This window comes from Scyliorhinus torazame, chromosome 13, assembly GCF_047496885.1.
Source record: "Scyliorhinus torazame isolate Kashiwa2021f chromosome 13, sScyTor2.1, whole genome shotgun sequence".
NCBI classification, from domain to species: Eukaryota; Metazoa; Chordata; class Chondrichthyes; order Carcharhiniformes; family Scyliorhinidae; genus Scyliorhinus; species Scyliorhinus torazame.
Genome location: NC_092719.1, coordinates 54229416 through 54253275, shown reverse-complemented (window position 1 = coordinate 54253275; position 23860 = coordinate 54229416). Strand labels below are relative to the sequence as shown.

Here is a 23860-nt window from a genome sequence, read left to right as displayed (position 1 = left end):
CCCCCCATATCACTCCCGTAAGTCAGCTGACACCTGCTGACCCCGGCTTCCCCTGCCGTCCCATTGACCTCCCCGTGTGGGAGTGTCCCAATCAGTATGCGTTCCTCCATTCCCCTTCCCGCCTTTCTTCCCTCGCGTGGTAAAAACCCCGCGCTTTCCAAAGCCTACCCCGCCCCCTCTGGCGCAGCTCCCGTCGCGGCCTTGTCTCTCTTCCCCCCAGCCCATATAACATTTCCTGCGCGTGGTTGACCCCCTATATGCAACAACCATCACACATCAAACCTCAAACATCCCCCCCACCCTCACAAACCCTCAGTTTGAGTCCAACTTTTCGGTTTGTATGAAGGTCCACGCCTCCTCAGGCGTTTTGAAATAATAGTGTTGGTCCTTGTATGTGACCCACAGTCGCGCTGGCTGCAGCATTCCAAACCTCACTCCTTTCCGGTGCAACACCGCCTTGGCCCGGTTGAAACCCGCTCTCAGCTTTGCAACCTCCGTGCTCCAGTCCGGGTATATTCGGATCTCTGCATTATCCCACTTACTGCTCCGCTCCTTCTTGGCCCATTTCAGGACCCTCTCTCTGTCCGTGAACCGGTGAAATCTCACCACCATTGCCCTTGGCGGCTCATTTGCCTTGGGCCTCCTCGCCAGCACCCGGTGTGCCCCGTCCAGCTCCAGCGACCCCGAAGGGGCCTCCGCGCCCATCATCGCCCCGAGCATCGTGCTCGCGTATGCCCCGGCATCGGCCCCCTCCACTCCTTCAGGGAGACCCAGGATCCGCAGGTTCTTTCTCCTCGACCTGTTCTCCAGGTCTTCGAGACTTCCCGCCCCCCACTTGTGTAGCGCCTCGTGCTGCTCCACTCTCACCGCCAGGCCCAAGATCTCGTCTTCACTCTCACTGACTCTTTTCTGTACCTCCTGGATCTTTACCTCGTGGGTCTTCTGGGTCATCCCTCGTCCTTCAATTGCCGACAGCATAGGCGTCAGCATCTCCTTCCGCAGCTCCTCGAAGCAGCGCTTGATGAACTCCTGCAGCTCCAGCCCGCACTCCGCTTAGTCTCCAGCCGCCGCCATTTTGTTTTTTTTCCCCCTCGCTTCTCGCGCTGCTCCAATGCCGCTTTTTTGGCCGTTTCACTTCTGGTCCGGTCCATAAAAGTTGAAGGGGGACTTCTCTCTTCCCTTCCCCACGGGTTGTCTTCAAACAAAATTCCGTTGGGGCTCCTCTAACGAGCCCGAAAGTCCGTGATAGCGGGAGCTGCCGAATCGTGCGGCTTAGCTCCGCATAGCCGCAACCGGAAGTGATAACATAATTTATAAAGAAACCAAGTAACCACAATTTTTTTCAGGTACTAGTGCTGTCTGTTTACTTTTTGAGACCTCTGAAGCAGATGTATCATAGTTTCTAGTTGTTGTAAGCCCCATGTGCATGAATGATGGAGCCTGGAAGGAGACAGATAAGAGGGTAATCCACGACCATTGGTTTGGACATGTCTCCATTTCCTGATGTAAATGGTTCTTGCGTGTTCTGCGTTATGAGCCAACAGCACTAAGGGGATCATATTGAATGGGCCATAAAATTCAGACTGGGAAAACCAGTAAATTAAGCTCAGTAGTCTGTGTTGCCAGGACTTGGCTGGCCTAAATTGCTAGAACTTGGCAATCTCTGCACTGTTCGGTATCTCTGCCCTAATGTTTACCAGTTCAAACATTTGCACTACTGCCTGCTTCACATATTGATCGATTTAGTTTTCGTGTCGTAAATATATACTTCCTATTTGTGGAACTCTAATCATGACAGAATTGTGTACATAATCCACCTCTTCATAAAATCTCAAAAACCTCTACCATGCCTCCCTTAGTTTCAGTCCAAGGAAGAAAAGTCTTGGTGTGAACAATTTTCCAAATAGCAATGAAGGACTGACACAAGCTGTTCATTAGGCTTACAGCAGCCCCCAGTATTTTGTTGTCATCAGACATTTGATTCAATGCAAGTTCCCTGTACGGGGACATGTTGGTGTGAACAGGGAAAGCAACAGTGTTACTTTGCAGCTAATTAGATTGAGAACACTCATTGAGTCGTGCAGAGTCGAAAGTATAAATGAGATTCCACAGTTGAAAAATTAAATGTTCAATGACTGATAGTTTGTTTGGCAGCATTTAATACATACCACGCTGTTTAAAAAATCACTTGGACCTGACTGCACCAGTTTGAACTTTTCTTGGCTTGTTTAGTGGGACATACAACTTCAAACCCGTACATGGATTTCAATGGCGAGTTGGTCAGTGAGGTTCTGGTGGAACGTAGCTTTTGAAGGAACAGAACAAATATGACAGCAGCTTCGAAATTTCTGTGTTTATCTGTGAGTGCGCAGACTCTGAAATTTGCTGTCCAATTTACTCAATAATTGTGAGTACTGTTAGTCTCACTGTTATTAAGCAGTGGTCATGTAGAGAAATAAATGATCTCTATTTTTACTCTAGAGGGAGAACATAACCGTAATTGAAACTTTCCTTGTCTTTCCTACAAATTGTGAAGGAATGCTTATATCTTTATATTGCTCTAGTCATGGATTTCCATCCCTTAAAAGGAATTGTTATTCAGATTCCTAACAGTTTGTTTGTGATGTAGGCTGCCCTCTTATCTAGGAGACCGTTGAACCTTATTCTGCATTCTTTGTTAACAAGAGACTTCTCACTGATTAAGCTTTTGCTTGCTAAGAGACATCTCTATTCTGGAGAATTCTGGGAATGAGCAACTAGACCACTTTATTTTGAGGTCCAAGTTGAAAGAAAGCAAAAACCTTAATCATAAGAGATGAAATCAAAACCAAATTTGTGTATATTTATATAATAGGATGTTTTCCACTCCAGATGTTGGGATTCATTTCATTCATTTGCTGAACTCTCCTATAACATGATATTCCTTTCAGGTTACAAACCACCTGGTGTCATTATGACCTCTTTAGATTGGAATTATGCTTCCTTTATCCAAGATCGTTGACTGATCATGTTTCTAATTCGTCAATAAAATACTCCAAGAACACTTTCATGTTCTACTTATTAAGTGTATATTACACCTCTCTACTTGATATCAAACTACATTTTCTATTTTTCAGTCAGATATCTAGCATATTGGGCAACACGCTGCCTCACGACTCTGAGGACCCAGATTTGATCCCGGCCCCGGGTCACTGTCCGTGTGGAGTTTGCACATTCTGCCCGTGTTTGCGTGAGTCTCATCCCCACAACCGAAATGATGTGCAGGCTAGATGGATTGGCCACCCTAAATTGCCGCTTAATTGCAACAAAAAAAAATCATTCGGTACTCAAAATTTGTTAAATAAAATCCAGCATATCCATGACCTTTTGAATTTGTGTACACTGATTTTTTTTTTAACATCACCCCTTTTGATATCTGCAAATTTCGAGAGCTTTGAAATTACTCCAGTCTTATTTATATTAGCAGCCGTATTTATACTTAAATATGGTAAATAGTTGTCTCAGTTCTCAGTCGTGCAATACATGACCAACTACTGATCCCCAATCAGATTGTCTAGGAAATGTTCCTTCTTTTCAACCACCCATATTTTAATCCAATCCAGTACACACTATACATTATATAAATGGTTCCTAGCTAAAACATCTTTAGCTGAAAGTTACAGCAACTTCACTATCAAATCTAAAGTCATTAACAGTTTTTTTGCATGTATCAGGGTCCCATTTATAGTAAAATTTGCCCCAGTGGCCTTTGGAATCTTGATCTTCAATTGCATATATTCAGATTGCAATTCTTTCTCAATTTTAATAGCTTAATATTGTATGGTGTTACTACCCCAGTTGATGTTATCACTGGACAAGTCCGATCTGGCTTGATAGTTCCTAACTTTTATTTTTTGTTTAGATATGTGGATAAACAGTCACAGGACTCCCAATTAACTTTTAACAAAAAAAACATTTCATAAACAAGAGAAGATTAACTATAATACACTACTCCTTCACCCCAGCTATACCTTTACAGATATATACAGAATTGTAAGGATAACACAAGTTACGAAATCTGTCTTGTACTCTAATGTTCTCAGTAAGTACACAGTCCATGTAAATTATGGTCAGACATCACACATTCTGAAACCAAGTGACTGATGCCACCCAGTACAACTTTTGCAGATTTCTCAGCAAATCCCCCCAGATGCTCACTGAAACTCTGGCCTTGACACAAGGGTTTCCAATCTCCACACTCTAAGGGCACACTTTGGAATCTTCCAACACACTCTGCTTTCTCTTGGATAGCTTCACCAAAAATCCACCTCCAGGAGTTCAATTTCTCCTCTACCCTGAATCAGCACATGCATTCAAGCTTCCAACGCAGTCTCCCAAGTACCCAGCCATGCCAACACAACACCACTGCTTCACATGCTGTATAAGACCATAAGACATAGGAGCGGAAGTAAGGCCATTCGAGTCCACTCCGCCATTCAATCATGGCTGATTTCAACTCCATTTACCCGCTCTCTCTCCATAGCCCTTAATTCCTCGAGAAATCAAGAATTTATCAACTTCTGTCTTAAAGACACTCAACGTCCCAGCCTCCACCGCCCTCTGTGGCAATGAATTCCACAGACCCACCACTCTCTGGCTGAAGAAATTTCTCCTCATCTCTGTTCTAAAGTGACACCCTTTTATTCTAAGGCTGTGCCCCCAGGTCCTAGTCTCCCCTGCTAATGGAAACAACTTCCCTACATCCACCCCATCTAAGCCATTCATTATCTTGTAAGTTTCTATTAGATCTCCCCTCAACCTCCTAAACTCCAATGAATATAATCCCAGGATCCTCAGACGTTCATCGTATGTTAGGCCTACCATTCCTGGGATCATCCGTGTGAATCTCCGCTGGACCCGCTCCAGTGCCAGTATGTCCTTCCTGAGGTGTGGGGCCCAAAATTGCTCACAGTATTCTAAATGGGGCCTAACTAATGCTTTATAAAGCTTCAGAAGTACACCCCTGCTTTTATATTCCAAGCCTCTTGAGATGAATGACAACATTGCATTTGCTTTCTTAATTACGGACTCAACCTGCAAGTTTACCTTTAGAGAATGCTGGACTAGGACTCCCAAGTCCCTTTGCACTTCAGCATTATGAATTTTGTCACCGTTTAGAAAATAGTCCATGCCTCTATTCTTTTTTCCAAAGTGCAAGACCTCGCACTTGCCCACGTTGAATTTCATCAGCCATTTCTTGGACCACTCTCCTAAACTGTCTAAATCTTTCTGCAGCCTCCCCACCTCCTCCATACTACCTGCCCCTCCACCTATCTTTGTATCATCGGCAAACTTAGCCAGAATGCCCCCAGTCCCGTCATCTAGATCGTTAATATATAAAGAGAACAGCTGTGGCCCCAACACTGAACCCTGCGGGATACCACTCATCACCGGTTGCCATTCCGAAAAAGAACCTTTTATCCCAACTCTCTGCCTTCTGCCTGACAGCCAATCGTCAATCCATGTTAGTACCTTGCCTCGAATACCATGGGCCCTTATTTTACTCAGCAGTCTCCCGTGAGGCACCTTATCAAAGGCCTTTTGGAAGTCAAGATAGATAACATCCATTGGCTCTCCTTGGTCTAACCTATTTGTTATCTCTTCAAAGAACTCTTAACAGGTTTGTCAGGCACGACCTCCCCTTACTAAATCCATGCTGACTTGTCCGAATCCGACCCTGCACTTCCAAGAATTTAGAAATCTCATCCTTAACAATGGATTCTAGAATCTTGCCAACAACCGAGGTTAGGCTAATTGGCCTATAATTTTCCATCTTTTTCCTTGTTCCCTTCTTGAACAGGGGGGTTACAACAGCGATTTTCCAATCCTCTAGGACTTTCCCGGACTCCAGTGACTTTTGAAAGATCATAACTAACGCCTCCACTCTTTCTTCAGCTATCTCCTTTAGAACTCTAGGATGTAGTCCAGCTGGGCCCGGAGATTTATCAATTTTTAGACCTCTTAATTTCTCTAGCACTTTCTCCTTTGTGATGGCTACCATATTCAACTCTGCCCCCTGACTCTCCGGAATTGGTGGGATATTACTCATGTCTTCTACTGTGAAGACTGACGCAAAGTACTTATTTAGTTCCTCAGCTATTTCTTTGTCTCCCATCACAAAATTACCAGCGTCATTTTGGAGCGGCCCAATGTCAACTTTTGCCTCCCGTTTGTTTTTAATATATTTAAAGAAACTTTTACTATCATTCCTAATGTTACTGGCTAGCCTACCTTCATATTTGATCCTCTCTTTCCTTATTTCTCTCTTTGTTATCCTCTGTTTGTTTTTGTAGCCTTCCCAATCTTCTGACTTCCCACTACTCTTTGCCACATTATAGGCTTTCTCTTTTGCTTTGATGCATTCCCTAACTTCCTTTGTCAGCCATGGCTGCCTAATCCCCCCTCTGATAACCTTTCTTTTCTTTGGGATGAACCTCTGCACTGTGTCCTCAATTACTCCCAGAAACTCCTGCCATTGCTGTTCTACTGTCTTTCCCACTAGGCTCTGCTCCCAGTCGATTTTCGTCAGTTCCTCCCTCATGCCCCTGTAGTTACCTTTATTTAACTGTAACACCTTTACATCTGATTCTACCTTCTTTCTTTCAAATTGGAGATTGAATTCTACCATATTATGATCACTGCCTCCTAAGTGCTCCCTTACTTTAAGATCTTTAATCAAGTCTGGCTCATTACATAACACTAAGTCCAGAATGGCCTGTTCCCTCGTGGGCTCCATCACAAGCTGTTCCAAAAAGCCCTCCTGTAAACATTCAATGAATTGCCTTTCCTTGGGTCCACTGGCAGCATTATTTACCCAGTCCACCTGCATATTGAAGTCCCCCATGATCACTGTGACCTTGCCTTTCTGACATGCACTTTCTATTTCGTAGTGCATTTTGTGCCCCCGGTCCTAACCACTGTTAGGAGGCCTGTACATAACTCCCATAATGGTTTTTTTGCCTTTGTGGTTCCTCAACTCTACCCACACAGACTCCACATCATCTGACCCTATGTCATTTAGTGCTATTGATTTAATTTCATTCCTAATTAACAAGGCAACCCCGCCCCCTCTGCCCACCTCCCTGTCTTTTCGATAGGTTGTGAATCCCTGGATGTTTAAATGCCAGTCCTGAACTCCCTGCAACCATGTCTCTGTGATGCCTACCACATCATACCTGCCAGTCACAATCTGGGCCACAAGCTCATCTACCTTGTTCCGTACACTGCGCGCATTTAAATATAGCACCTTTAATTCTCTATTGACCGTCCCTTTTTGTTTTCTTAGTGTGGTGGACCTTGGTTTACTGATCCTTTCCATACACTGTGTCATATTTTGTGGGATGGGGACTATCGTAACCTCTCCTGAGTTTTGTCTTTTCGTGCTTTTTTGTATTCCTAAGCAGCTATGCTTCCCACTGATTACTTCACCTCTTGGTTCCCTGACTTTCCCTTCCCCCCCCCAATCTTTAGTTTAAAGTCCTATTGACCACCCTATTTATTCTTTTCGCCAGAACACTGGTCCCAGCTCGGTTCGGGTGGAGACCATCTCAACGGTATAGGTCCCCCCTGTCCCAAAACTGATGACAGTGTCCCATGAAAAGGAACCCCTCTTTCCCACACCACTCTTTCAGCCACGTGTTAACTTCCCTTATTCTTGCCTCCCTATGCCAATTTGCACGTGGCTCGGGCAGTAATCCGGAGATTATGACCCTTGAGGACCTGTTTTTTAATTTGAATCCTAGCTCTTTATAATCTCTAAACAGGTCCTCTTTCCTAGACTTGCCTATGTTGTTGGTACCGACATGGACCACAACAACTGGATCCTCCCCCTCCCTCTCCAGTATCCTTTCAAGCCGGTCAGAGATGTCCCGCACCCTAGCACCGGGCAGGCAACATACCATGCGGGACTCTTTCTCCTGCTCACAAAGGATACTATCTATCCCCCTGATAATAGAATCCCCTACAACTACAACTTGCCGATTTACTCCCTCCCCTTGAATGGCCTGCTGAACCATGGTGCCTTGGTCAGCTGACTCATCCTTCCTGCAGCCCTGTTCGCCATCCACACAGGGAGCAAGTGCCTCATACCTGTTGGACAGAGTCAAGGGCTGAGGCTCCTGAGTTCCTGACTGCTGGTTCCCTTTACCTGCCAGACTTGCAGTCACACCCTGCTGTCCCTGGCCACTGGCAGGATTTAAACTACTTACTCTGACAGGTGTGACTGTCTTCTGAAACACAGTGTCCAAGTAAGTCTCCCCCTCCCGGATGTGCCTCAGTGTTTGAAGCTCAGACTCCAGCTCATCAACTGAGCCGGAGCTCTTCGAGCAGCCAACACTTACTGCAGATGTGGTCGCTGCAGCTCGCAATGGGATCTTCCAGCTCCCACATCAAGCAGCTCAAGCACATCACCTGACCAGCCATCACTAATTAATTAATTAGTTTAATTTAAGTTTATGAGTTTAGCTGTGTTTTTTTTTAATTTGGGGCAGATTTGCTATCAACCACTCAGATCACAGCTTCCCTCTGACGTCACTTTTGAGGGAAAAACTGGAAAACAGGAAGTTTCCGTTAGGTTTTTATACTCAGAGACTGCTCCTCCTCCTCCGAACGGCTCCCAAAATTAGGCCCGAAGAAAGAGAGAGAACAAAACAGTAGGGAAAAAGCACCTTCTCCCACTCTTCACCGAATTACCTCACTGCACCAAATTACCAAATTCTCACTCGGTCTGTATCTCTCTCACTCAGGCTGTGTGTCCTTGACCGGCGCAATGCTTCAAGGTGTATTAAGGTGTCACCAAACTTTTGATCATTTCAGACTTCACCTGGCCAACTTTAAATTGGCTACAGCTGTCTCTTTAATTCAGAGTCCTTTTTACTTGGATTTCCTTGACCAGGACCTTGTTGAACTTCGTACTCTTTGTTCCTTTGACTTAACTGTCTTTATCATAGAATTTACAGTGCAGAAGGAGGCCATTCGGCCCATCGAGTCGTCACTGAGACTTGGAAAGAGCACCCTACCCAAGCCGCCTCCTCCACCCTATACCAGTAACCCCACCCCAACTTTTTGGACACGAAGGGCAATTTAGCATGGCCAATCCACCTAACCTGCACATCCTTGGATTGTGGGAGGAAACCGGAGCACCCGGAGGAAATCCACGCAGACACGGGGAGAACATGCAGACTTCGCACAGACAGTGACGCAAGCCGGGAATCGAACCTGTGACCCTGGAGCTCTGAGCAACAGTGCTAACAACAGTGCTACTGTGCCGCTTAAGGAGGCCTATGGATTCTAGCCTTTATTAACTGAGGCATTTACTATAAGAGCAGAGAGATTATGTTGGAGCTGTATAAAATGCTTTTTAGAAGCCATCACACTATAGGAAGGAATTGATTGCACTGGAGAGGATGCAGAGGAGATTCACCAGGATCTAGTCGCTGCAGCCCTGGGGAAAAAAATGATGCTATACGAGCTGGAGCTGCTCGCTGGGGACCCTGCAGTAGCGGAGCTTGCCCCAGGTCAAGAGGCAGCCAGTGAGGATGGGGAGCCGGCCACCCAACAGGCACTAATCTTTATTAGTGTCACAAGTAGGCTTACATTAGCACTGCAATGAAGTTACTGTGAAAATCCCATGGTCACCACACCGGCATCTGTCGGGAACACCAAGGGAGAATTCAGAATGTCCAATTCACCTAACAAGCACGTATTTTGGGACGTGTGGGAGGGACCCAGTGGAAACCCACGCAGATACGGGGAGAACATGCAGACTCCGCACAGACAGTGACCCAGCCGGGAATCGAACCCGGGTTCCTGGTGTGTGAAGCAACAGTGCCAACCACTGTGCTACCGTGCCGCCCAGGGAAAGAGACACCACATGAGGCCTCGGGTGTACCGGCAGCGCCTGTCATTCAAGGACCTGATGGACTGGACATGCCGCCGAAGACTCTGGCCGAGCAGGGGCATTATGACATATCTGCCAGATCATGGCGTACCTGGCACCACATGGCTGTGGGACAGGACACCCCTCGCAGTGGCCGTCAAGGTGACGGTTGCGCTGAACTGTTATGCCACAGGGTTCTTCCAGGTGCCGAGTAGATACCTGTCTGGGATCTCAGACTTTGGTGCACTGGGGCATCCATGCCATCGCTGCGGGGTTCAACTCGATGAATGTGCAGCTGGTGTGTGACCATGAGCTGTACATCCTGCACGGCTGTGCCCGATAATTACCTAGCCTTCATCCTGTCACACTTGATGGTTCCTGACCTCTTCAAGGTGCACCCCCGCTGAGGGGTTGGCTCTTGGTGACGGGAGTTATCCTCCAAAGTCCGAAGAGACTCGCTACAGTGATGCCCATGCTGCAACAAGGGGTGTGATCAAGCGGTGCCTCTGCGTCTTGAAGGTGCGGTTCAGATGTCTGGACCGCTCTGGAGCTGCCCTCCATTATAGCGCGAGGAGAGTCTCCCACATCGTGGGATATGCTGCGTCCTCCACAACATTGCGCAGCAGGGGGGTGCGATGTGCTGGCGGATGAATGCCAGGCCTTGTCCGACGAGGAGGATGCGGGAAAGGGTGAAGATGGGCAGGAGATGGGGCCCGAGCAGGCACAGGAGGCCGCACAACGTGTGCATCTGGGCCAACGCACACGGGGCGCTCTGATCGTCTCCAAGTTCACTGACTAAGGGGCCTGGCCATTGGCACGGCAATGCCATCACCCCCCCACCCCCCCCCCCCCCCCCCTCCTGCAATCCCCTCCGTGATTCCGACCTTCCTCACTGCAGGGGGGAGTGGGTTGGAGAGGGGTGGCGGTGGGGCATCGGACTGCTGAGCGCTGACTGAACTGGAGCCCCTCGTCCATGCCCCCCACCAACGTCTGCCCATCTTCTCTTTCCCCCCCCCCCCCCCCCCCCCTGCAGCCAGCCCAGCCCACCCCACACCCTTCTGACTGAGCACCAGGCAGGTTGGAACGTTGTGAAGATGTGTTTATTGTGCAACGGTGAACATACAGATACAGGTTTGTGCCCTCGCCCCTTTTTCCATACTGTGTGCTGCACCATGCCAACTTAACTGGTGTCTACCTTTCTGGCCTTATAGGCCCTAACGCTATGCCTAGGTGGATCCCCAGGTGGTACATCAGTGGTAGTGGCAGTCTGCTGTGATTTCCGCCCTGTGAACTGGGTCCCCTTCTGGAGCGACTGGTACTGGATGGGCCCGGCTGCTGCGCAGGTATCCCAAGTGGAGTGGTGCTGCCCTGTTCTGCCCATCGGATGCATCCAGGGACAGGAGGGGGTGTGAGGCGCTGTGGTGTTCGGCCCCTCCCCTGTGGACCCTATCACCTCCTCCTCCCCTGGGACAAGGGTGCAAGCAGAGCTAACCCCTGAGGCTCACCAACCACTGGGGCTTCCAGTCCTAGAGGCCAGCTCCCATCCCAACCAGGTTCTCGATGCTCGTGGCAATGGAGCACAGGATGTGAACCTCCTCCCTCTGGGGGGACTGCACCAAATCATGTGACTGTGCCACCACCTTCTGGGTCTGTGCCACATCAGCCAGCGCCCAGGCAATACTGGCGACGTCCCTCAGCCATGACCCGCTGTGACTGGGCCACGCTCTGGAGCGCCGCTGCAATGTCCAGGTGGTCCTAGTACAAGGGCCTCAGCCACCACCCACAGAGTGCTTCATGCCTTGGACATTCGGCTCAATTGTTCCCAAGACCTCCACCACGAATGCCACCCATGCAGTGTTAGCCTGGGTGGCACGCATGGTCCGCACCACCGCCACCTGCAGGCGGTTGGATTCCTCCAACTGCACCTGCTGGATGGTTGCTGACACCCCCTCATGCAGTCCCTGGCTCTGTGACTGCATCTCAATAGTTCTTCTATTGTCCCCTGCCTTGTGGGTTCTTACCTCCACCTGCTGTACTGCAGCAAGTGTGTGGTGTACACCAGATAGTGTCCCAGGAGCCTCTTCACTAATGTGCCCAACCAATGTGAGTTTCTCTGGGATGGTGAGGGTGTTGGAGACAGTTGTGTCGGGAAGTGTGTCTTCCCGGACTGGTGCTTCAGGGTGTCTGTGGGGTTACGGGTGTGTGGGATTGGGGTTGGTGCCAGGGGCATAGTACTGCCTATTCACTCTGATCACCCTGAGGTTGTGCAGTTTTTTTATGGCACTACTGTCCGGCCCATGCCGCTCATGACCTCTGACACCTGCACCCAGGCCCAGTGTGCGGCCGTTGGTGGCAGCCTCCTTCCCACCCCGGGATGCAGGGTAGTCCGCCTCTCCTCCACGGCGTCAAGCATTGTCTCGGGTTCAGCGTCCGCTCTTCATACTGCCATCTTGCTGGCTGGGATGAGTGTGTGGGGACTGGAGTGCTTATAATCAGCTGCAGCTTGTGAGCTTCTCAAGTGTCAATCCTGACCCAGGCGAATCCGACAAGGTTTTTCATTGGAATAGATTGTGTTTCCCGTGGTGCCGGAGTTAGCCCATTAAAATGGTTGATGAATTGCTCCAGGAGCAGCACCAATTTTGCGGTTTTAGAAGTCCACTGATTCTGTACCAGCGTCAACACTTAGTCACTGAAATGGAGAATCCCACCCAATGTTTGTAATAAATTCAGCAATACATTCTGTCCATGGTGGCCAACTGATAATAGTCTTCACTTAACTGGATTTTAACTTCTAGTGATAGTTCTTCAAATTGTGTATGTAATCACTAAATCACCTTATTGACAAATCTTAAGATCTGATTTAAAAACTCAATAACAGCCAATTCACACACAACACGATCCCATAAGTAGCAGTGAGATTAAGAACAAGATCTTCTGTTTAATGTGTTGCATGTTGTGTCCAGGATCATGGAAAAGCTCCCATGTTTTCAAATATAAATCTTTTATTTCCACCTTTGGGGGGGGGGAAGACTTGGTTTAATGTCTCATTCAAAAGACAGCATCTCTAACTGAGCAGCAGTGTTTTGCCACACTGAAATGCTGGTTGTGGTTTTGTGCTCAACACTCTGGAGTGGAACTGAAGAACATGATGTGAGACTGCTACCTCTGAACCAAGGCACACATCAAAGTTCTAATTGAAATGAAGGAATGACGAGGAAGCAACAAAAAAAAAGAATGTGCTTAGAATTCACCAAACCGTTTCTCAACAGAAATAGAATAGATTTAACAAAATATCAGATGTAATGTTAGTTAATCCTGTCTGGGTTTCCCCCCCAGTTCGGAAACAATAAGACAGGAATATACAAATGAACATCAGCATGCAAGGCATAAGGGGCAATTTTACATATTCCCCACAGATAATTTACAATTCAAATAGGTTATTCAGTGTTCAAGCTCTGTAATTTTGGATTTACTGTATGATCATAGGCCATACCCTACACTTTTTGGAACTAACCTGCATTGCAAACAAAAGACCTTCATAATAGTTGCATTATATATTTACTAGCATCTACTATAAACTTCAAAAGCTGAGAAATTCAAAATGTTAATTCACAATTACTGATGTTCACAGTGGTACAAACCAGCCAAGTATGATAATGCAATTTAGCTTGTGTTCATGCAATATAACTAAGGGACAGCTACCACATATCCTAGCAATATTTACAAGATGATTGACAAGTGCTGTTAATGTGAGAAATTCAGTTGCACAGTTAAAATAAATGTAAATACTGCCATAGTCCCAGAGGACCATTGGCTGTTCTCTCCTTTAAGAGAGCTGACTGGTGGAGATTTAACCTAAGGATGATCACACCACAGGCAAGATTGAGAAAGTTGAGAAGGCCGGACCTTCATGAATAACGTCAGCCGGTACGGGAATTGAACCCACGCTGTTCATGTCGCTCCACATCACGAACCAGCCGTCCAGCTAACTGAGCTGGAAATACTTAGGAGGTTAAGCAACATCTGGGGCGAGAGGCAGGTAGGGTTTATGTTTCAGGTTGATAACCTTTCTTCACTAGGGGCTGGTTTAGCACTGGGCTAAATCGCTGGCTTTAAAAGCAGACCAGCAGCACGGTTCAATTCCTGTACCAGCCTCCCCGAACAGGCGCCGGAATGGGGCGACTAGGGGCTTTTCACAGTAACTTCATTTGAAGCCTACTTGTGACAATAAATGATTTTCATTTCATTTACCCTGTTTGGTGGCGTTGAGTTCACATGGGCAGCAGTTGAAGAAACACATCTTTTTCATTCTACAAATGATGCACACTTTCCACTAACCATAATTCCACCCAGCTTTCGCTGCCAGTTATAGACTACGTTTTTCTTTTGTGGGGGTTGGATAATGTTTAAGGACAGTTTTGTAGTAATGTCATGGTTGTGTTGTAATTCACTGACTGACCACTAGGAGTCCCACTAGTATATAAGTGAATGTTAGTCAGGTGACCCCTCAGAGTGGCTGGAGGAAGCGGGAGAGAGGTCTCGTGCTTGACCTGTTATTCACCTGTTTTGAATATAGTATACCCACAGTTAATGTTAATAAATTGTTTATAGCTTTAGCTACAAGTGGTCTTTTAATATACAAAGAACAAAGAACAAAGAAATGTACAGCACAGGAACAGGCCCTTCGGCCCTCCAAGCCCGTGCCGACCATACTGCCCGACTAAACTACAATCTTCTACACTTCCTGGGTCCGTATCCTTCTATTCCCATCCTATTCATATATTTGTCAAGATGCCCCTTAAATGTCCCTATCGTCCCTGCCTCCACTACCTCCTCCGGTAGTGAGTTCCAGGCACCCACTACCCTCTGCGTAAAAAACTTGCCTCGTACATCTACTCTAAACTTTGCCCCTCTCACCTTAAACCTATGCCCCCTAGTAATTGACCCCTCTACCCTGGGGAAAAGCCTCTGACTATCCACTCTGTCTATGCCCCTCATAATTTTGTATACCTCTATCAGGTCGCCCCTCAACCTCCTTCGTTCCAGTGAGAACAAACCGAGTTTATTCAATCGCTCCTCATAGCTTATGCCCTCCATACCAGGCAACATTCTGGTAAATCTCTTCTGCACCCTCTCTAAAGCCTCCACATCCTTCTGGTAGTGTGGCGACCAGAATTGAACACTATACTCCAAGTGTGGCCTAACTAAGGTTCTATACAGCTGCAACATGACTTGCCAATTCTTATACTCAATGCCCCGGCCAATGAAGGCAAGCATGCCGTATGCCTTCTTGACTACCTTCTCCACCTGTGTAGCCCCTTTCAGTGATCTGTGGACCTGTACTCCTAGATCTCTTTGACTTTCAATACTCTTGAGGGTTCTACCATTCACTGTATATTCCCTACCTGCATTAGCCCTTCCAAAATGCATTACCTCACATTTGTCCAGGTTAAACTCCATCTGCCATCTCTCCGCCCAAGTCTCCAGACAATCTAAATCCTGCTGTATCCTCAGACAGTCCTCATCGCTATCCGCAATTCCACCAACCTTTGTGTCGTCTGCAAACTTACTAATCAGACCAGTTACATTTTCCTCCAAATCATTTATATATACTACAAAGAGCAAAGGTCCCAGCACTGATCCCTGTGGAACACCACTGGTCACAGCCCTCCAATTAGAAAAGCATCCCTCCATTGCTACCCTCTGCCTTCTATGGCCTAGCCAGTTCTGTATCCACCTTGCCAGTTCACCCCTGATCCCGTGTGACTTCACCTTTTGTACCAGTCTACCATGAGGGACCTTGTCAAAGGCCTTACTGAAGTCCATATAGACAACATCTACTGCCCTACCTGCATCAATCATCTTAGTGACCTCCTCGAAAAACTCTATCAAGTTAGTGAGACACGACCTCCCCTTCACAAAACCGTGCTGCCTCTCACTAATACGTCCATTTGCTTCCAAATGGGAGTAGATCCTGTCTCGAAGAATTCTCTCCAGTAATTTCCCTACCACTGAAGTAAGGCTCACCGGCCTGTAGTTCCCGGGATTATCCCTGCCACCCTTCTTAAACAGAGGAACAACATTGGCTATTCTCCAGTCCTCCGGGACATCCCCTGAAGACAGCGAGGATCCAAAGATTTCTGTCAAGGCCTCAGCAATTTCCTCTCCAGCCTCCTTCAGTATTCTGGGGTAGATCCCATCCGGCCCTGGGGACTTATCTACCTTAATATTTTTTAAGACACCCAACACCTCGTCTTTTTGGATCACAATGTGACCCAGGCTATCTACACCCCCTTCTCCAGACTCAACATCTACCAATTCCTTCTCTTTGGTGAATACTGATGCAAAGTATTCATTTAGTACCTCGCCCATTTCCTCTGGCTCCACACATAGATTCCCTTGCCTATCCTTCAGTGGGCCAACCCTTTCCCTGGCTACCCTCTTACTTTTTATGTAAGTGTAAAAAGCCTTGGGATTTTCCTTAACCCTATTTGCCAATGCCTTTTCATGACCCCTTCTAGCCCTCCTGACTCCTTGCTTAAGTTCCTTCCTACTTTCCTTATATGCCACACAGGCTTCGTCTGTTCCCAGCCTTTTAGCCCTGACAAATGCCTCCTTTTTCTTTTTGACGAGGCCTACAATATCACTCGTCATCCAAGGTTCCCGAAAATTGCCGTATTTATCTTTCTTCCTCACAGGAACATGCCTGTCCTGTATTCCTTTCAACTGACACTTGAAAGCCTCCCACATATCAGATGTTGATTTGCCTTCAAACATCCGCCCCCAATCTATGTTCTTCAGTTCCCGCCTAATATTGTTATAATTAGCCTTCCCCCAATTTAGCACATTCATCCTCGGACCACTCTTATCCTTGTCCACCAGTACTTTAAAACTTACTGAATTGTGGTCACTGTTACCGAAATGCTCCCCTACTGAAACATCTACCACCTGGCCGGGCTCATTCCCCAATACCAGGTCCAGTACCGCCCCTTCCCTAGTTGGACTGTTTACATATTGTTTTAAGAAGCCCTCCTGGATGCTCCTTACAAACTCTGCCCCGTCTAAGCCCCTGGCACTAAGTGAGTCCCAGTCAATATTGGGGAAGTTGAAGTCTCCCATCACCACAACCCTGTTGTTTTTACTCTTTTCCAAAATCTGTCTACCTATCTGCTCCTCTATCTCCCGCTGGCTGTTGGGAGGCCTGTAGTATACCCCCAACATTGTGACTGCACCCTTCTTATTCCTGATCTCTACCCATATAGCCTCACTGCCCTCTGAGGTGTCCTCTCGCTGTATAGCTGTGATACTCTCCTGAACAAGTAGCGCAACTCCGCCTCCCCTTTTACATCCCCCTCTATCCCGCCTGAAACATCTAAATCCTGGAACGTTTAGCTGCCAATCCTGCCCTTCCCTCAACCAGGTCTCTGTAATGGCAACAACATCATAGTTCCAAGTAGTAATCCAAGCTCTAAGTTCATCTGCCTTACCCGTAATGCTCCTTGCATTAAAACATATGCACTTCAGGCCACCAGACCCGCTGTGTTCAGCAACTTCTCCCCGTCTGCGCTGCCTCAGAGCCACACTGTCCCTATTCCCTAGTTCTCCCTCAATGCTCTCACCTTCTGACCTATTGCTCCCGTGCCCACCCCCCTGCCATACTAGTTTAAACCCTCCCGTGTGACACTAGCAAACCTCGCGGCCAGGATATTTATGCCTCTCCGGTTTAGATGCAACCCGTCCATCTTATACAGGTCACACCTGCCCCGGAAGAGCTCCCAGTGGTCCAGATAACAGAAACCCTCCCTCCTACACCAGCTGTTTAGCCACGTGTTTGTCTGCTCTATCTTCCTATTTCTAGCCTCACTGGCACGTGGCACAGGGAGTAATCCCGAGATTACAACCCTCGAGGTCCTGTCTTTTAATATATCAGGCCATCCGACAAAATCATTACAAGTTTTAGATCAAAATGGTGTAGATTTTTTTTGTATGACTTCAAAGTAGACCACATGCCACATCACCTGACTGTATCACGCTCAGCATGTGATTCCCCCCAAAAGCATCAAGCTGTCCTGTATTCCTACGATATGTGGAAAATCCATGAAACTCTACTCGAACTACCTTCCTAAATAGGTCATCTGACTTGAAATAACAAACTCAGTTGTTCTGACATTAGGCACTTGAGCTTCTAACTTGCTTAACAAATCGCACCAGATACATCCAGTTTTTATATCGAACTTCCAGCACAATTCATGCCATACCACCAGAGGTCATCAGAGAACCATTTTTACAAGCTACTGCTTTAACAACTGCAGTATTTAACTTTTTGCTTGTATTGTTGAAGTATCTTAACAATTCTAGTATTGTAATTGTTGGCTAGTCACTTAGAAGAAAATGGCCATTTTGTAATGAGCAAATAATAGATACCAGAGCAATTGGAATGTTGGTATTGAGGGTTCAGATATCTTAAGCAATAAGTAGCTGAATCTGGAGTTGACGAAGGTACAGGTGAGTTTGGCAACCCATTTGGTGGAGGCAGGCATTGCCGTGGAGGCGTAGGCTGCCTTTTTCAAATACTCCAGGGAGGTTGTGGGCTTGTATGTCAGAACCACAAGAATGTTATTTATGAATTTGCTTGGGGCTGTTTGAGTGCTTTGGCAGAAATGAGAAGAGTCATGTTGGACTCGAAACAGTAACTTTATTTCTCTCTCCACAGATGCTGCCAGACATGCTGAGTTTATCCAGCATTTCCTGTTTTTATTTTGATTGCCAGCAACCACAATATTTTGCTTTAAACATGTTAAATAATTTTTGGAAAGAAAACGATGGCTGGAGAGATAGTTGTTTGGCAGTTAGATATTTCAATGGTAGCTTCTTGCCATTCTGGGTAATCTATGATGTAGGGAATCTGTTGCATTTTCATTTTGTCTGTAATTCGAAACAAGATTGCTGACTTTTTCCTACAAGTGCCCATTATTGTATGTTTTTTTTAAAATTTAGAATACCGAATTATTTTTGTCCAATTAAGGGGCAATTTAGCGTGGCCAATCCACCTAACCTGCACAACTTTAGGTTGTGGGGGTGAAACCCACGCAGCCACTGGGAGAATGTGCGCTGTAGGCAGCAGTGCTAACCATTGCTCCACAGTGCCGCACCCCCATTATTGAGTTAGTAAGCTTAACATACAATAATGGTCTTAAAGATGCTAAACACAAAACTTGTAAAAGGGCTTTCTTTTGAGTTACAATGAACATTATGTGCCCCAGTAAAATTGAGCCACAGTGTAAATTGTCAGTGCATAAAGAATTATTTACATGAAAAATAGTTTTGTGGTACAGGTAATAGAAACAAAAATGATCAGCTTTTGGGTTTAATCAGACAACTATTATAAATGAGATATTTGCTGAATGATATGCCCATTATGTATGTCTGTGTTGCAGGGCCATTAGTGTAATTTTAGGCGACAAGTGGAAAATGATGAAAAATGAAGAGAGGAGAATTTATACATTGGAAGCCAAGGCTCTGGCAGAGGAACAAAAACGCCTTAATCCAGACTGCTGGAAAAGGAAACGGAGCAACTCTGTGAGTACCTAAAACAGTCTGTCTGTCCTAACCTTTATGCTTTACTTTGATTCTGAAAGGCAAGCAATAATATTTGATTTTTTGGAGATAATGGTAGGGAAAGGGATATCCAGACTAAGGGTTAGCATCCTACATGAACTAGAGTGCTAAAGTATAAAAAATAATTGGAAATCTAGGCTTTGCCACTGAAGTCACTTTTGGAGAAGTTTAACGTAATCAAGCTGTATCAGTTTAATTCATCACTGTTGAAGTTTAATTTTGAATACCTTGTTTTCTGATAGTGGAGGTGGTTCATCTCAACTAACCTAATCAAACAAAAGTTCCTTTTGGGAGTTGAAGAATTCAACATTCGAGAACCTAACGATTTGGACAGTAGGGGTCTGCTCATGGCAGTCATCTCTGTCTCTCGGAATCTCTCCAAGAAGGTCCAAGTTTCCCTAAGGTTCTGGTACAATGTAAGATAGAGTAGCTTTAAGAGATGGTTTCCACAAAAGGGATCATAAATCTTTCTTCTTTCTCATTACCTTTGGTGAAGGTGGAACTTAAAAAAAAATCTTAATATCTTACGAGGTATTGCATTCTTCATTCTATTCCTTCACCTAGCTAAAGTTGTTCTTGAACCATCTACAATAAGATGTGCAGAATTGACCACTTGGTCTCTACATTTGACTCTTCCTGGTTTGTGCACAGTAGCATTGTTGAAATTATTAACTCAGTAACACAGCAAGCCTTGACCATAAACACCCATCTGACTTCCATGGCATTAGAAAATAGAGCTCCAAGATACATTACAGCATGATTCAGTTTAATTAAATTCCAGCATCCAACCTCTACCTCCAAGACTTCACGAGATGCTCATACAGTCATCCCTAGATGATTTTAGTCCATTTTTCTTTCTCCATGAGCATTGAGTGTACATGCTTCTTAACCTTCACTAAGACTCCTGTGTCATGAACCTTCCACAGTAATGTTGATTAGGGTGGCTTGTTTCCCAGGATGCAACTGCTGCAGCTGTTTAGATATGTGCGTGCAGTCTGCAACTAGTACCGATATTTATTAAACTGCAAAGCTGCACGACAGGCAATATTTCTTCTATAGATGATGATTCCGGTTTAGGTGTTTGAAAGTGGCAGGGAGTGCCTAGCTTGGGATCTTGGCTTCATGAATAAAGGTATTGAGTACAAAAGGAGGGAAATGATGCTGAACCTTTATAATGCTCTAGTTAGGCCCCAACAAGAGTATTGCATCCATTTCTGGTCACTACACTTGAGGAAGGATAAAAGAGTCCTTGTGCATGAATCTCAGAAAACTAGTATGCAGGTACAGCAGGTAATAAGGCAAATGGAATGTTGGCCTTTATAGCTGAAGGGATAGAGTATAAAAGTAGGGAAGTGTTGCTGCAGCTGTATAAGGCATTGGTGAGACCGCACCCGGGGTAGTGTGTACAATTTTGGTCCGCTTGAGTAGGAATATAATCACGTTAGAGGCAGTTCAGAGGAGATTCACTAGATTAATTTCAAAAATGAGGGGCTTGGATCTACAAGCCACGCTGCACCCGAAAAGCAGTGCGCCACGTCACCGGTAAATGACGGGAAACCCTGCTCCCGGACTCTACCTGCTTGCTACGCCACACGCCCCTTGTTTTTTTTGGGGGGGGTTTCAGAGGTCATGTTGGGTGCTCGAGAGATCAGGATGCCACTTAAAAATGGATCGAGCGCCAGGAAACATGTGCCTAAACACGCTCGCTATGGGACTGGGACTGTATTCCCATTTGGTTAGATCAGGCATAAGGGGTTTGTCTCCTGAAGAGAGCTATAGTCTCTCGAGTTTAGACAAATGAGTAGATATCTAATTGAGGTATACAAGAAGATTTGACAAAGTGGATGTAGAGTGGATGCATCATCTTTTGGGACAATCTAGAATGAGAGGTCATTGTTTAGGATAAGGGGTAGCAGATTTAACATCGAGGAGGAGAAATTACTTCTCAAAGGGTCAAAGTGCAGTGGATGCTGGGACTGTGAGTAAAATTAAGGGGAGATAGATTTTTAATTCAATACAGGTTAAAGGGTATGGAGAACGGGCAGGAAAGTAGAGTTCAGCTATGAATGGCACAGTTTTTGTGTTTCTTCTTGTATTCTACTGTTAGCAGCCTTTCTTAAAGCCTCTGTCCTTTTGCGTTCAATGTTTCTAAAAGCTCCTCTTTGATTCCTTTTTGCTTTGTCTGTCTATCCCACATCATTAAAACATTCTCTTTTTTTTTTCTAAATTTAGAGTACCCAATCCATTTTTTCCAATTAAGGGACAATTTAGCGTGGCAAATCCACATAACTTGCACATCTTTGGATTGTGCAAACTCCACACGGACAGTGACCCAGAGCAGGGATCGAACCTGGGACCTTGGCACCGTGAGGCAGCAGTGCTAACCACTGCATCATCGTGCTGCCCTTAACATGCTCTACAATGTTGCTACGACTAGCAGCATAGACTTTTCAGATTAGGATAGACTCTATATGACTACTTAAATTATGGGCTGGGTGAATGTGCTAATCTTCTTGGCCATTTAACCTCAATCTGCTCCTGTGGAATAAAGTTTACACTTGGAACACTAATTTGAAATGAAAATTGCTTATTGTCACAAGTAGGCTTCAAATGAAGTTACTGTGAAAAGCCCCTAGTCGTCACATTGTGGCGCCTGTTCGGGGAGGCTGGTACGGGAATTGAACCCGCGCTGCTGGCCTGCCTGGGTCTGCTTTAAAAGCCAGCTATTTAGCCCTGTGCTAAACCAGCCACGTCGTCTGTATTTATAAAAAAAACGTTTTCATTAGAATAATTAAACCTATCATGTGTTGATTTTTTGTTTTTTAAACACAGGGTTCTCAGCAGCAGTAACCAGAAGCTTTCGAAACCCACTTTATCCTCGACTTTCACCATTTGGAATTATTTTAGAAAACTGGATGCAAGTGAGCAAAAAGACTCAGTGTATCTATCCTTCAGTTTTAATTTGAGATTTCTTTTGCGTGATAAATCTATATTTAGACAATTGTAATAAAATAAGTATAGTTTGCTTTTTATATAAGTGGCTGATATTGACTGTTGTAAATCAAAGCATTTAATCTTTCTGACTTTCCTAAAACTATTGCGTATTGTAAATTGCCATAATACTTGTTCTTCCAAAGTTCAGTCAAAGGTTATTTCAGGTAAATATAGCTTTTAGGCTTGAAAACTTTGTACTAAAAATCCTGTGGTGCTAAGGTAAGGGAGGAAAAAGTAGGTATATAAAGATGTCTATTTTTAAGATTGTAAATGGGTAAAGTTTAAAATTCTGTATAACTGCTGTTGTATCATGATTTGTATCACTCACTATATTGCACAATTTTAATTCAATTAACTTTATTTGCAAACGGTGGGGGACTTAGTATATGTAGCAGGGATACTCCCAAATTTACTTTGTGGTGTTTTAAGCCAAGTAAAGTTGCCATAAAACTCAAGGCTTGTATTCAGAAATTGGGGCACAACAAGCACTTGGGCCACAATTGTGCTAAAACTATTGCACTTTAATGTTTCTTGCAACATTATGAAAAGCGAGCACATGAAAATGACTCATGCAATGTGACATTCTCATGGAATGGCATTTATGCCATGCAGTGTTGATATTACAGTCACAGATCAACATTTATGCAACTGCTTTAACTCAAGTAAATTTATGTCTTTATACAGGCTGTTGTCCCACAGGAACTCTTGCACAAAAATACAAACTATTTTTATTGTATTCAAGTTCAAATAAATTTGTAAAGTGTTAAAATGTCTGGTTCTTTTTTTCCACGGTAAACTTTTATAATGCTGTCCATTTTGAAACAAAGGGTTGAAGATTAGGTTTTGTTGTGTAGCTGGTTGAGACCACAACAGCGATTTAGGTAGTTGTTTCAGACTTTAAAGAGGCACAAAATGTGAACAATTGTAAATAGAATATGTAGATAGCAGGATATAGAGACGATCTCATGTATTGAATTAAAGTATAAAATGTTTTAAAACAACAACAAATCTACTACACAGGACATAAGGTATGCTGTCGTACATTTTTAGGAAGCAAAACAACCATGAAGGTATATCATTTTAACATCGTTGAGAACCTTAAAAACTAGACAATTGCATTGTGAAATTTGAAAGGTTTAAGTACCAGAAGAGTAAGTTCAATGGAATTTCTAAAACAAATGCATACAAGTTCCTATTAAAAGGAAAATAAGCATGCAGAAGGAGTGGAAGTCTCAACTAGTTTTTTGGTGGTATGAAGACACTTCAAATTCCAGTGATACCCTACATATGCTTAAGATTTCTAAGAGCCTTTCAGCTCTTCTGCTTCAAAAA

The 23860-nt window shown here is 45.1% G+C and overlaps 1 protein-coding gene across 4 annotated transcripts in view; it reads left to right on the top strand.

Moving 5' to 3' along the window:
- hbp1 (HMG-box transcription factor 1) overlaps positions 1–23297 on the top strand; it is a 72747-nt gene extending 49450 nt beyond the window's left edge. For all 4 annotated transcript variants that reach the window (XM_072471523.1, XM_072471524.1, XM_072471525.1 and 1 more), the window contains 2 exons: positions 19354–19495; positions 22367–23297. In XM_072471523.1, the coding sequence (XP_072327624.1) occupies positions 19354–19495; positions 22367–22384 (160 nt within the window). In that variant the 3' untranslated portion in view covers positions 22385–23297. The remainder of the gene's footprint in view (positions 1–19353; positions 19496–22366) is intronic.
- The last annotated feature ends 563 nt before the right edge of the window (positions 23298–23860 follow it).